The sequence below is a fragment of the Staurois parvus genome, unplaced genomic scaffold, assembly GCF_062004578.1.
Source record: "Staurois parvus isolate SC_StPar_1 unplaced genomic scaffold, SC_StPar_1.0 ptg003041l, whole genome shotgun sequence".
NCBI classification, from domain to species: Eukaryota; Metazoa; Chordata; class Amphibia; order Anura; family Ranidae; genus Staurois; species Staurois parvus.
Window position 1 is genome coordinate 34961 of NW_028320837.1, and position 14756 is coordinate 49716.

At 48.6% G+C, this 14756-nt stretch overlaps 1 protein-coding gene across 1 annotated transcript in view; it reads right to left on the bottom strand.

The window, feature by feature from the left end:
* SPG7 (SPG7 matrix AAA peptidase subunit, paraplegin) overlaps positions 1-14449 on the bottom strand; it is a gene marked incomplete at its 5' end in the record, with an annotated part of 39225 nt that extends 24776 nt beyond the window's left edge. The window contains 5 exons of the mRNA XM_089667120.1: positions 714-876; positions 6068-6184; positions 8257-8359; positions 11703-11842; positions 14217-14449. Coding sequence (XP_089523246.1) covers positions 714-876; positions 6068-6184; positions 8257-8359; positions 11703-11842; positions 14217-14449 — 756 coding nt within the window. The remainder of the gene's footprint in view (positions 1-713; positions 877-6067; positions 6185-8256; positions 8360-11702; positions 11843-14216) is intronic.
* Positions 14450-14756: the final 307 nt, after the last annotated feature.

The window sequence follows — 14756 nt, forward strand, 5'->3', positions numbered from 1 at the left end:
ACCAGGAGGACCCCAGGACCCACTGCACCAGGAGGAACCCAGGACCCACCGCACCAGGAGGACCCCAGGACCCACCGCACCAGGAGGACCCCAGGACCCACCGCACCAGGAGGACCCCAGGACCCACTGCACCAGGAGGACCCCAGGACCCACTGCACCAGGAGGAACCCAGGACCGATTGCACCAGGGGGAACTGTCGAGGGAGGGGTCTATTGTCGCTGTCTGCCGGTAGACCTTAGGTTTTGTTACATTGGGGGTCTGTTAATGCTGGGGGGGTCTATTGCTCGGGGGGATATTTTGGTGTGTGTGTGTACACGTGTGTGTCTGTGTACACATCAAAATATCCCCCAGAGCAATAGACCCCCCCAGCATTAACAGACCCCCAATGTAACAAAACCTAAGGTCTACCAGCATCAATAGACCCTCCAGCAGACAGCAACAATAGACCCCTCCCTCGACAGTACATCCCTCCCAGCAACAATTGGCCCCCTAGCAACATAAGATCACTCCAGCAAAAATAGACCTCCCAAGCAACAAATGATCCCCCCAGTGACCATAGATCCCCCAGCAGCTGGCATCAGTAGACACATATATATATATTTACATAAACAGCATTAAAAGACAGGGTGTGCAGAGGAATTGTGGGTAAAGACAAGCCGAGCGCTGGGATGGGGGAAGTTACAATGAGCTCTCGTTGTCGAGTATTGTCTTACCTCCAATCACCTCCACAAATTCTGAGCCGGCTATTGCCAGGAATGGCACCTGCGCTTCTGTGGCTACGGCCTTGGCAAGCAGGGTTTTCCCACATCCTGGCGGCCCGAGAAGTAACGCACCTTTAGGTACTTTAGCCCCCAAGTGTAGGTATCGCTCTGGACTCTGCGTCAGAGTAGAAAGCTTTAGTTGGGGGTTCATACACATCAAGAGAACATGAATTTATATCTGGCAGCGATAAAACTACCTAGACCAGCCTGTCTCAACCCTGGGGGTCCTCCAAAAGGTTGCCTGGGGGTCCTTGAGCAACCTCTGCCTCTCATATGAGTAACCACAGAGACCAATGATCTCTTTTAGCCATCTATAAAGGGAGATTTTTCCTACTGACCCTAAATGTAAGGAGAATTCTTCCGTTTCCCCGTCATACTAATGTACCGTGAGCTGTACTTACAGCATAGTCATTGTTAGCAGGGGTTCTCCGAGACCTGAAAGGTATTTCAAAAGTTCCTCCAAGTTCAAAAAGTTGAGAAAGGCTGCTCTAAAAGATGAAATACGTCAGGTGCAGTTGATTTCGAACAGCTGACCTACATTAGGCATTTTCAAGCTGAGTTCTGGGCCTAAAAATGTTCAATGAAATACATTCTGCAAAAACCCACTTTGTGATCACCAAGTGCCTTTAAAGGCCCTGATATTACCTTGTAAAAATAGCAGCAACATCATCACTGTGCTGTCCATAGCCTGTGCAGAAAGCAGAGCTGTGGGAGGGACCCAGCAGGCTCCACCCACTACAGGTGAACGTCGGCTCCCTAACAACCAGGGGCCCTGAGCAGGAAGTGGTCACATTAAGCCCGGGTTCACACTGATGCGGTGCAGAATTTGCAGCGTTTTCTGTGCGAATTCTGCACCGCATCAGAATCACACCCCATTCATGCGAACCGCTGCGGGTGTGTATGTTAAGGTGGCAACTCCGAAAATCGGTCCGCAAAACGCAGTGCGATGTGTAGAATCGGATCGCATAGGTGTGAATACTCATGCGATCCTATTCTAGTGCGGACCAAAAAAAGGGTCCTGCACCTTTTTGGTGCGGGGCGATTTCAGCCATATATAATGTACGGCTCAAATTGCACCACACACAATTCGCATGTGATTTGAACAGGAATGTGGTGCTGTTCCTGTGCGAATCATATGCGATGTACAGCACCGCATGAGTGTGAACCCAGCCTTAGCAGAGGCGGTAATACCGATGATAAATGTTTGACTTCCCGCTGCAGCTCCAGCCACATGACTCGGCTCCAGCCCTTGAAAAAAAAAAAAACTGATAAAATAAGAGAAATAATGACTTAGGGCCGGTCCACACCATAGAAACGCATTCCCGATTCTGCACGTTTTTGATGCTTTCTGGTATGTTTTTTCTCCTCTTTTTTCCTTCATCTTAAAAATAGGGACATGTGCGTTCCGGTGCATATTTTTTGCAATTTGCAGTGTTCCAGTACAGTTCAATGCAGAAAAAGAAAGTGCAGCATGTTTTACTTTTTTTTTCTGCACTGAAATGCACTCTAACTGACCGCAGTGGTGTAAACTAGGCCAGGGTTCGAAATTTCCACTCGCCTGCTCGCCAATGGCGAGTGGAAATTATGGTGGGGGGGGGGGGGGGGGGAGTGTGTCCCCCAGGGCCGTCTTGCTGAGCAGGCTCGGAGCTCAGGCCGGATCTGTCACTGGCACTGGGAGCCGTCAGACTGCTCAATAGCTGAGTGCAGTGAAAGCAAAGTAAGGAGTGTGTGCTGTGCTCTCTGCCTCCCCCTAGAGTGCAGTACCCGGCTCTGTGAGTGAACAATGAAGTACTGCAACTTTTTATGGGGGGTGGGGTGGTGGTGTGTGTGTGTGTACGTGTACATGTGTGTCTGTGTATGCATGTACAATTGTACATGTGTGTATCTGTACATGTGTGTGTATATGTACATGTATATGTGTGTATGTACATGTGTGTTTGTGTGTATGTATGTACACGTGTCTGTGTGTACATGTGTCTGCGCGTGTGTATTTCTGTGTACGTACACATATCTGTGTGTATACATGTGTCTGTATATGTGTCTCTGTGCGTGTGTACATGTTTCTGTGTGTGTATGTGTGTGTGTGTGTGTACAGGTGTCTCTGTTTGTTGGTGGCGAGTAACTCGAAGGCCTGACTAGTAGCTCAGGACTTGAAATTTTAAGCCCTGTTAGGCCATTGGAACCCATACAATCTACCGTCTAAGCCAGTGGTTCTTAACCTTGTTGGAGGTACTGAACCCCACCAGTTTCATATGCGCATTCACCGAACCCTTCTTAATTGGAAAAATAAAATATGATTTTTAAAATTCAAAACATAGGTATATATTTATACATAGGTGCACAAAATGAACAAAACCGTTAAGAACAAAACCATTAAAACATGATTTTCACACAAAAACATAATAATGAATATTTACTGCACGAATCATATGAGTCGGGTGTGGGTCTTCACCTCTGCCGAACCCGCGAGACTGACTCACTGAACCCCTGGGGTTCGATCGAACCCAGGTTAAGAACCACTGTTTTATAGTAATTCATCCCCCATAGTAATTCATCCCCCATATAGTAATTCATCCCCCATATAGTAATTCATCCCCCCTATAGTAATTCATCCCCCATAGTAATTCATCCCCCATATAGTAATTCATCCCCCATATAGTAATTCATCCCCCCTATAGTAATTCATCCCCCCTATAGTAATTCATCCCCCATAGTAATTCATCCCCCCTATAGTAATTCATCCCCCATATAGTAATTCATCCCCCATATAGTAATTCATCCCCCATATTAATTCATCCCCCATATAGTAATTCATCCCCCATATAGTAATTCATCCCCGATATAGTAATTCATCCCCCATAGTAATTCATCCCCCATAGTAATTCATCCCCCATAGTAATTCATCCCCCATATAGTAATTCATCCCCCATATAGTAATTCATCCCCCATATTAATTCATCCCCCCTATAGTAATTCATCCCCCCTATAGTAATTCATCCCCCCTATAGTAATTCATCCCCCCTATAGTAATTCATCCCCCATATAGTAATTCATCCCCCATATAGTAATTCATCCCCCATATAGTAATTCATCCCCCATACAGTAATTCATCCCCCCTATAGTAATTCATCCCCCCTATAGTAATTCATCCCCCATAGAGTAATTCATCCCCCATATAGTAATTCATCCCCCATAGTAATTCATCCCTAATATAGTAATTCATCCCTAATATAGTAATTCATCCCCCATATAATAATTCATCCCCCATATAGTAATTCATCCCCCATATAGTAATTCATCCCCCATATATTAATTCATCCCCCATATAGTAATTCATCCCCCATATAGTAATTCATCCCCCATATAGTAATTCATCCCCCATATAGTAATTCATCCCCCTATAGTAATTCATCCCCCCTATAGTAATTCATCCCCCCCTATAGTAATTCATCCCCCATATAGTAATTCATCCCCCCTATAGTAATTCATCCCCCATATAGTAATTCATCCCTGATATAGTAGTAGTAAGTAAGTAGCAAGTAGTAAGCCAAGTCCCCCCTGTGTCAATTCACTTACCTTTGCTCCGCGCGTTCCTCTCGCCGTATTCCCGCGCCGTTCCGGTCTTCAGGGCGGACTGTGAGAGGAGCCTAGCTCCTCTCACGTTCGTCACGCTGCCCCGCCTACACACATCCTGACAGCCAATCACTGGCTATCAGGATGTGAGTGGCAGCGAGACTGGCCAATCATTGCATTTGAGCGCGCTGCCCTGGCTGTTTTTTTTTTTTGGATCACACTGCAGAGTCCCTGCCGCCCGAGAGGAGGGAGGGGAGCGGGCGCCCGGCACACAAGAGCCGCATTAAAGCGTGTAAAGAGCCGCATGTGGCTCACGAGCCGCGGCTTGCCGACCACCTGCAGCCAATGATGGACAAGCGGGGCATGTCATCACGAATCATATGAGTCGGGTGTGGGTCTTCACCTCCTCCAAACCCGCGAGACTGACTCACCAAACCCCTGGGGTTTGATCGAACCCAGGTTAAGAACCACTGCTCTAAGTGTTTCAATGCAGAAAAATAAAACCGCACTAGACAGCATCTGGTGTGAACCGACCCCAAGGCCACAGAGGAAGTGTGACCCTGTTGTCCTCTGTACAACACCCCTTTTTTTTTTTTTTTTAACTTCATAGAAGTGACATTTTATTCAGATCTATGAGTCGCAGCGCATAAAACGCAGGGTGCAATTAAGAGCTGCATAGCGGTGCATAAAAGCTCAGGGTGCAGTGCAGAGCTGAGGAGCTGAAGAGCAGAAATAGGCAGCCACAGTGCAGTGTTCTGCACCGCTCCGCAGCTGCCTGCTATGTGGATCAGAGCACACAGAAATAGATTGATGTCTGCATAACAATGCAGTGTGAAATTAAAGCAAAGTTCCACTCATCCTGTCAAAAAATCAAAGTCAGCAGCTACAAAAACTGTACAAAAACTGTACAAAAACTGTACAAAAACTGTACAAAAACTGTAGCTGCTGACTTTTAAAAAACAGCCACTTACCTGTCCCTCGGTCCCATGGTGTGTTCCCTGCAGCCCATTTCACCGGCCGTCCTGTATTCCAGGAGGCCGGCATCTTCAGTGTGGGCACCCAGCTGTGACAGCTTGCGGCTTCACAGCCGGGTACCCACTGAGCATGTGCGAGTAGAGCTGCGCTTCATCAATGGTCCTGTAGTCTTCTGGGACCTGTCACATGTCCCAAAAGACTACAGGAAGGAAGGGAGGGAGGACACCTTCCGTTTCCGATTGCCTAGGCGATCAGACCAGAAATGGGAGCAGGTACCTGTCAAATTCGGTACCAGCTCCCCCCCCCCACCGCCCCCCAAAAGGTGCCAATCCTTATATTTTGGACTCTTTATTCTAAAGAAAAATGTAATTTCATAAGCTTTAAGGGGGCGTGGTTGGGGGACAGGCCATGGGTGGGGTTTGAGGCGGACCTGGGCAAGGTTGGGTGGGGCAACTGGTGGAGAGTAAGGTTTGTGCCTGGCTAGTAGGTCTAGACTCGAAATTGTAAGCCCCCGGACTAGGTCACATTTATAATTTCCCTCATCTTTAGTCACATCTGCACATGCTTTGGTTGAGTTTTGAGCCTTTTGGAGTTTTGTTCTCGTTTGCACTGGGGAGTTGTGCGTTTGCACTGGGGAGTTGTGCGTTTGCACTGGGGGAGTTGTGCGTTTGCACTGGGGGAGTTGTGCGTTTGCACTGGGGAGTTGTGCGTTTGCACGAACAGACATGTTTTTTTCTCATCACTACGGTTAAAGTTACCTTTAAGTAATCCACAAACTCCTTAACTTCCATCTTGGCCTCATGCATCCCAGCAACATCTTTGAAGCTGATTCCCTTTCCATCTACAATAGTGAAACGAGCCAATTTCAATTGGTTCTGAAAAGAGAGAGATGCAAGTAATGAGTCTTGATTATTATTTATTTATTTCAGGTACTTATATAGAGCCGTCAATTTACGCAGCACTTTACATATCTATTGTGCATTCACATCAGTCCCCGCCCCCGAGGAGCGTGCAATCTAAGGATTATAAAGACAGAGCAGACACAAGCGGCATACGTCAGAAGCACCCCAGCAATAGGCGGCACTCAGCACTCATGGTGATCTTTGGCTTGTAATGAAGGCCTGAAGGAGTCTTTTAGGTTCATCACGCACATGGACAGAGAGGGGCCATACAGTGTCTAGAGCAGTGGTAGTCAACTTTCTTGATATGGGGGGCCTCGAATGCGGCCACCGACACCACCAAGGGACTGCACATACAATTCTATGAATATGCATTATCACAGACAGCAGACACAGAACAGGATATAGTCAAATACATGATACAGGAGATGGTCAGAGACTGCAGACATGATACAAGAGATGGTCAGAGACTGCAGACATGATACAAGAGATGGTCAGAGACTGCAGACATGATACAAGAGATGGTCAGAGATTGCAGACATGATACAAGAGATGGTCAGAGATTGCAGACAGGGTACAAGAGATGGTCAGAGACTGCAGACAGGGTACAAGAGATGGTCAGAGACTGCAGACAGGGTACAAGAGATGGTCAGAGACTGCAGACAGGGTACAAGAGATGGTCAGAGACTGCAGACAGGGTACAAGAGATGGTCAGAGACTGCAGACAGGGTACAAGAGATGGTCAGAGACTGCAGACAGGGTACAAGAGATGGTCAGAGACTGCAGACATGATACAAGAGATGGTCAGAGACTGCAGACATGATACAAGAGATGGTCAGAGACTGCAGACAGGGTACAAGAGATGACCAGAGACTGCAGACATGATACAGGAGATGGTCAGAGACTGCAGACATAGTACAGGAGATGGTCAGAGACTGCAGACATGATACAAGAGATGGTCAGAGACTGCAGACAGGGTACAAGAGATGACCAGAGACTGCAGACATGATACAGGAGATGGTCAGAGACTGCAGACATGATACAGGAGATGGTCAGAGACTGCAGACATAGTACAGGAGATGGTCAGAGACTGCAGACATAGTACAGGAGATGGTCAGAGACTGCAGACATGATACAGGAGATGGTCAGAGACTGCAGACATGATACAGGAGATGGTCAGAGACTGCAGACATGGTACAAGAGATGGTCAGAGACTGCAGACATGATACAAGAGATGGTCAGAGACTGCAGACACGATACAGGAGATGGTCAGAGACTGCAGACACGATACAAGAGATGGTCAGAGACCGCAGACATGATACAGGAGATGGTCAGAGACTGCAGACACGATACAAGAGATGGTCAGAGACCGCAGACATGATACAGGAGATGGTCAGAGACCGCAGACATGATACAAGAGATGGTCAGAGACCGCAGACATGATACAGGAGATGGTCAGAGACCGCAGACATGATACAAGAGATGGTCAGAGACTGCAGACACGATACAGGAGATGGTAAGAGAAAAAAAAAAAAATCCCAGTATCTATCCCGCCATTTGTAGACGCTGTATCTTTCACGTAAACCAATTAATTGACACGTATCAGGATTTTTTTTTTTTAGCAAAGACATGGAGCAGAATACATTTTAGCCTAAATTTATGATGAAATTTTATTTTTTAATTTTTTACTGGACATGTTTAACAGCAAAAAGTCAAAGTTTTTTTCTCAAAATTGTCAGTCTTTTTTTGTTTATAGCAAAAAAAATAAAAAAAAAAACACAGGTGATCAAACACCATCAAAAGAAAGCTCTATATGTGGGAAAAAAAAAAAAAAAAGTGCAAAAATTTAATTTGGGTGCTTTGTTGCATGACCGCGCAATTGGCAAAGTGGGCCTGGTCAGGAAGGGGGGGGGGGGGGGGGGAGAATCCTCTGGAGGGGTGAATGGACTTCTACTGCCCATAGGATAGCCTATATGCCCACAGGTGATCGTAAACTGAGGAGACAGTAGAACAAATCAGGCACAAGATTTTTATGCTGTGTAACTTACAAAAGCCCCAAAAGCTCCTTGACGTACTGCCTCCCCAAATCTCCGGAAAAGAAGGTAGAAAAGGGCAAAAAAGATGCTAACCGCGACTGCAGAATTTATGATCCTGTAAGGAGAAAAGCAACAATTACAATTACATGAAATGTGTAGAAACACAATAATCAAGTGTGAGACAAACTAAAAACACAACCAGGTATACTTAATAGTACGTGTAGAGTAAAGCCAGCAATAGGCGGTTCGAATCTTGGCCGGTTCAGCAGGGACCACGCCGATATTCAAACCATGTATGGGCGGGCTGACTGTACCAAAGGTGATCAATCGATGAACTCGGTACAACCAGCCCGTCGGATTTTATGTGGTTATAGCCGCTAGCAGTAATCACTGTGTTCTCCCGGCAGAGACCCACCTGGGGAACACAATGGCGGGAGGGATTCCCCCATCAACACTGACTGTGGGGGGGAATCAAGCGATTTTCTTTCCTGCAACCTGTGGTTGCAGAAAAGAAAATCACTCCATCGATGGCCGGCTTAAAATGCATATCAGGATTTCAGTTTCCTGTACAAGAAGCACTGACTTTGATTGGATAAGATGGGCTATTGTGTGTACGAAGACGATGCCAACTGCATCTACCAGGTGGGATGTGAAATGTTCATCGTGTGCTTGTTACCATGGGACTAAATGTAAAAGAAGCGTTTCATGGACAGAATTTTCTATGGAGATCTCTATGACTGCCACCAAAAAATAAAAAGAAGAAACACGGAATGTATCTCACGGAATGTTGGTACCACATACTGCGTGTAAATCTGATGGCTTCATGAAATGCATTGAATGATGAACCATACATAGTATATCACAGAACATAGATTACAAAGGATTGATCCTCGCTTCATCATTTTAATTTCTAAAGGTTGTAAAGACATAATGGGAAAGCAAGACATGCATGTGCAACTGGATCATCGACGGCCATGCGTCCCAGCTAGTTCTTGGCCCAACATTTGTGTTTCTGGGAGAGCTTAGAATCTGTTTTTATGCCAATGTGGAGGAGAATGAGAAAGAATGGGCAAACAGCGCTGGGGTAAGGCAGAGGCATAGTAATCAGACAGGGGCTTCTAATGTGGTGGACCCATCAGAAGGGGCAGCTAATGGGCAAACAGCGCTGGGGTAAGGCAGAGGCATAGTAATCAGACAGGGGCTTCTAATATGGTGGACCGATCAGATGGGGCAGCTAATGGGCAAACAGCGCTGGGGTAAGGCAGAGGCATAGTAATCAGACAGGGGCTTCTAATATGGTGGACCGATCAGATGGGGCAGCTAATGGGCAAACAGCGCTGGGGTAAGGCAGAGGCATAGTAATCAGACAGGGGCTTCTAATGTGGTGGACCCATCAGAAGGGGCAGCTAATGGGCAAACAGCGCTGGGGTAAGGCAGAGGCATAGTAATCAGATGGGGGCTTTCAATATGGTGGACCCATCAGAAGGGGCAGCTAATGGGCAAACAGCGCTGGGGTAAGGCAGAGGCATAGTAATCAGATGGGGGCTTCTAATATGGTGGACCCATCACAAGGGGCAGCTAATGGGCAAACAGCGCTGGGGTAAGGCAGAGGCATAGTAATCAGACAGGGGCTTCTAATATGGTGGACCCATCAGAAGCGGCAGCTAATGGGCAAACAGCGCTGGGGTAAGGCAGAGGCATAGTAATCAGACAGGGGCTTCTAATATGGTGGACCGATCAGATGGGGCAGCTAATGGGCAAACAGCGCTGGGGTAAGGCAGAGGCATAGTAATCAGACAGGGGCTTCTAATGTGGTGGACCCATCAGAAGGGGCAGCTAATGGGCAAACAGCGCTGGGGTAAGGCAGAGGCATAGTAATCAGATGGGGGCTTTCAATATGGTGGACCCATCAGAAGGGGCAGCTAATGGGCAAACAGCGCTGGGGTAAGGCAGAGGCATAGTAATCAGATGGGGGCTTCTAATATGGTGGACCGATCAGAAGGGGCAGCTAATGGGCAAACAGCGCTGGGGTAAGGCAGAGGCATAGTAATCAGATGGGGGCTTCTAATATGGTGGACCCATCACAAGGGGCAGCTAATGGGCAAACAGCGCTGGGGTAAGGCAGAGGCATAGTAATCAGACAGGGGCTTCTAATATGGTGGACCGATCAGATGGGGCAGCTAATGGGCAAACAGTGCTGGGGTAAGGCAGAGGCATAGTAATCAGACAGGGGCTTCTAATATGGTGGACCGATCAGAAGGGGCAGCTAATGGGCAAACAGCGCTGGGGTAAGGCAGAGGCATAGTAATCAGACAGGGGCTTCTAATGTGGTGGACCCATCAGAAGGGGCAGCTAATGGGCAAACAGCGCTGGGGTAAGGCAGAGGCATAGTAATCAGATGGGGGCTTCTAATATGGTGGACCCATCAGAAGCGGCAGCTAATGGGCAAACAGCGCTGGGGTAAGGCAGAGGCATAGTAATCAGACAGGGGCTTCTAATATGGTGGACCGATCAGAAGGGGCAGCTAATGGGCAAACAGCGCTGGGGTAAGGCAGAGGCATAGTAATCAGACAGGGGCTTCTAATGTGGTGGACCCATCAGAAGGGGCAGCTAATGGGCAAACAGCGCTGGGGTAAGGCAGAGGCATAGTAATCAGATGGGGGCTTCTAATATGGTGGACCCATCAGAAGCGGCAGCTAATGGGCAAACAGCGCTGGGGTAAGGCAGAGGCATAGTAATCAGATGGGGGCTTCTAATATGGTGGACCCATCACAAGGGGCAGCTAATGGGCAAACAGCGCTGGGGTAAGGCAGAGGCATAGTAATCAGACAGGGGCTTCTAATGCATTGGACCCATCACAAGGGGCAGCTAATGGGTGCCAACAGATTAAAAAAAGTATTCGGTTTGATTTGGCTGCAAGATAATGTTCAGCTCATACATATAGGTACCTTAACCTGCCATAGATACATTAACAGAACCTAAAGTTATTGTAAAGCCCTTTGTTTAGTTAAAATAAAAAAGAAGTGATACTTACCTGCTCTGTGTAAGCGCACTGCACAGAACGGCTCCTTACCTTCTCTTCTGAAGTCCCCCGACGGCACTGTCCATGCCTGTTCTCTTGCAGGTGCCCCCTCAGAAAGCTGTATGCTGAGGGGGCACCCATGCGGGCGGGCGTGCTGGTAAGCTGGGCTTTGTGCATCCATACACAGCGTGGCTGTGTGAAATAATAAATGTAAAAACTTCTTATTCTCGATATATAATTTAATTTTCTTTTTTTTTTTTTTTTAGAAAAGCAAATAAAATTTGTTGCTGCGGACAGGAATAACTTTCCCTCCAAAATCAGACTAAACGTCTGTTAGGAAACACAAAACTGACACTTTCCATTCACCATAACAGCTTCCATGGCTCAAATTATTCAATATGGCTGAAAAAATGTCTCAGACAAGAACTGGCCGTACTTTGCAGATACGTCGATATGCCGGTATTTGACAGGGATGCGATCCATCACTGAAATGTTTAATGAATCTTCTGCAGTTCGAAGCCTTTCCTCAAACTTGTCCATGTTGGCAACCTTCATTCTGTAGTATTGACGTCTGGCCTGTGTTGGAGAAACAGAAGAGTCAGGAGAACCATCTCTCCTTTAAATGCTCGCCGTAACATTACCCAGCAAACGTATTCTCACTTATGCTTGACCCCTTCACTACCGGGCACTGTCCCCCCCTTCCTGCCTACCGGGCAATGCCCCCCCTTCCTGCCTACCGGGCACTGTCCCCCCCTTCCTGCCTACCGGGCAATGTCCCCCCCTTCCTGCCTACCGGGCAATGCCCCCCCTTCCTGCCTACCGGGCAATGCCCCCCCTTCCTGCCTACCGGGCACTGTCCCCCCCCTTCCTGCCTACCGGACACTGTCCCCCCCCTTCCTGCCTACCGGACACTGTCCCCCCCTTCCTGCCTACCGGACACTTCTACCCCCTTCCTGCCTATCGGGCACTGTCCCCTCCCTTCCTCCCTACCGGGCACTGTCACCCCCTTCCTGCCTACCGAGCACTGTCACCCCCTTCCTACCCACCAGGCACTGTGAATGCGGGTATAGGGAATGCGGGGTCCGGGAAGAGCGGATATAGTGAATGCGGGGTCCGGGGAGAGCTGATATAGTGAATGCGGGGTCCGGGGAGAGCGGATATAGTGAATGCGGGGTCCGGGGAGAGCGGATATAGTGAATGCGGGGTCCGGGGAGAGCGGATATAGTGAATGCGGGGTCCGGGGAGAGCGGATATAGTGAATGCGGGGTCCGGGGAGAGCGGATATAGTGAATGCGGGGTCCGGGGAGAGCGGATATAGTGAATGCGGGGTCCTGGGAGAGCGGATATAGTGAATGCGGGGTCCGGGGGGAGCAGATATAGTGAATGCGGGGTCCGGGGAGAGCAAGTATAAGGAATGCGGGGTCCGGAGAGAGCGGATATAGTGAATGCGGGGTCCGGGGAGAGCGGATATAGTGAATGCGGGGTCCGGGGAGAGCCGATATAGTGAATGCGGGGTCCGGGGAGAGCGGATATAGTGAATGCGGGGTCCGGGGAGAGCGGATATAGTGAATGCGGGGTCCGGGGAGAGCGGATATAGTGAATGCGGGGTCCGGGGAGAGCAAGTATAAGGAATGCGGGGTCCGGAGAGAGCGGATATAGTGAATGCGGGGTCCGGGGAGAGCAAGTATAAGGAATGCGGGGTCCGGAGAGAGCGGATATAGTGAATGCGGGGTCCGGGGAGAGCCGATATAGTGAATGCGGGGTCCGGGGAGAGCCGATATAGTGAATGCGGGGTCCGGGGAGAGCCGATATAGTGAATGCGGGGTCCGGGGAGAGCGGCTATAGTGAATGCGGGGTCCGGGGAGAGCGGCTATAGTGAATGCGGGGTCCGGGGAGAGCGGATATAGTGAATACGGGGTCCGGGGAGAGTGGATATAGTGAATGCGGGGTCCGGGGAGAGCGGATATAGTGAATGCGGGGTCCGGGGAGAGCGGATATAGTGAATGTGGGGTCCGGGGAGAGCGGATATACTGCCACCCTAGCAGTACAGTGTCACCATGGTGACACTGTACTACTTGTGGGGAGTGATAAAGATTTTATTTTTTTTTTTTACACGGATTGCTTTTACACCCATAAAAGGCTGTAAAAGCAATCATTTTTCCTTCTCTCTGGCTGCATTCTTGCAGCCATTGAGAAATACTGTGTGAGCTGTGATTGGTCACAGCTTGTCACATGGTAGAAGGCTGTTGTGAATAGCCCTGTACCATGTGATCTCTGTGATCATTTACAAATTTCACACGTAGTAAGCAATGATGTCAGACTCCAAAGACATGCTAGTAGGTTAATTGGCTCCTGTCTAAATTGGCCCTAGTATGTGTATGTATGAATGTGAGTTAAGGACCTTAGATTGTACGCCCCTTGAGGGTTAGGGACCTTAGATTGTACGCCCCTTGAGGGTTAGGGACCTTAGATTGTACGCCCCTTGAGGGTTAGGGACCTTAGATTGTACGCCCCTTGAGGGTTAGGGACCTTAGATTGTACGCCCCTTGAGGGTTAGGGACCGATGTGAATGTACAATATATATATGTAAAGCGCTGCGTAAATAGACGGCGCTATACAAGTACCTGAAATAAATAATAATAAATAAGTGACATCTTGCTTACTACTCTGCATGTAATCACTGATTGGCCAATAAGGATCACATGATCGGGACACCGCACAGAGGTCCCGTACGACGATTGGGTTTCCACTGTGTCCCAAGGACACAGCGGGCATCAGATCGCGGTGCTGCGTGCTCCCAGGGAGTGCGCATAAGCAGGGGGCGGGGAGGCCACTTATAAACGTCCACCCGCCCCTGCACTGCCACCATCTGGCCGTTTATATACAATGGCCGGACGGGAAGTGGTTAAAAGAGAGAAAAAAAAACAAAAATAAAAAATGAAGGACTCACCGCTTGGCCCAACAACACTGAATCGGGATGTAGATGTATATACACAAAGTCCATCTCCAGGTCAACTTCCACCCGAGCCACCTCACCCTTGGCTAACATTTCATTTATAAAGTCGTTCCAGGAGACTTCTATATAGTTTACAACAAACAGGAGCTTGATCAATATAATCAGCGTCAGCGCCAGAATGAAATACCGAAAGACCCGAATTAAGTCTTGTCTTTTCTTCCTTTCATCTAAGAAACAACAAAGAGTAAAGTTAGTGAGAAGAATCACACGGGACTGTTTGAGCCCGCTCTCCCCGGATCCCGCATTCACTATATCGGCTCTCCCCGGACCCCGTATTCACTATATCGGCTCTCCCCGGACCCCGTATTCACTTTATCCGCTCTCCCCGGACCCCGCATTCACTATACCCGCTCTCCCCGGACCCCGCATTCACTGTACCCGCTCTCCCCGGACCCCGCATTCACTGTATCCGCTCTCCCCGGACCCCGCATTCACTATACACGCTCTCCCCGGACCCCGCATTCACTATATCCG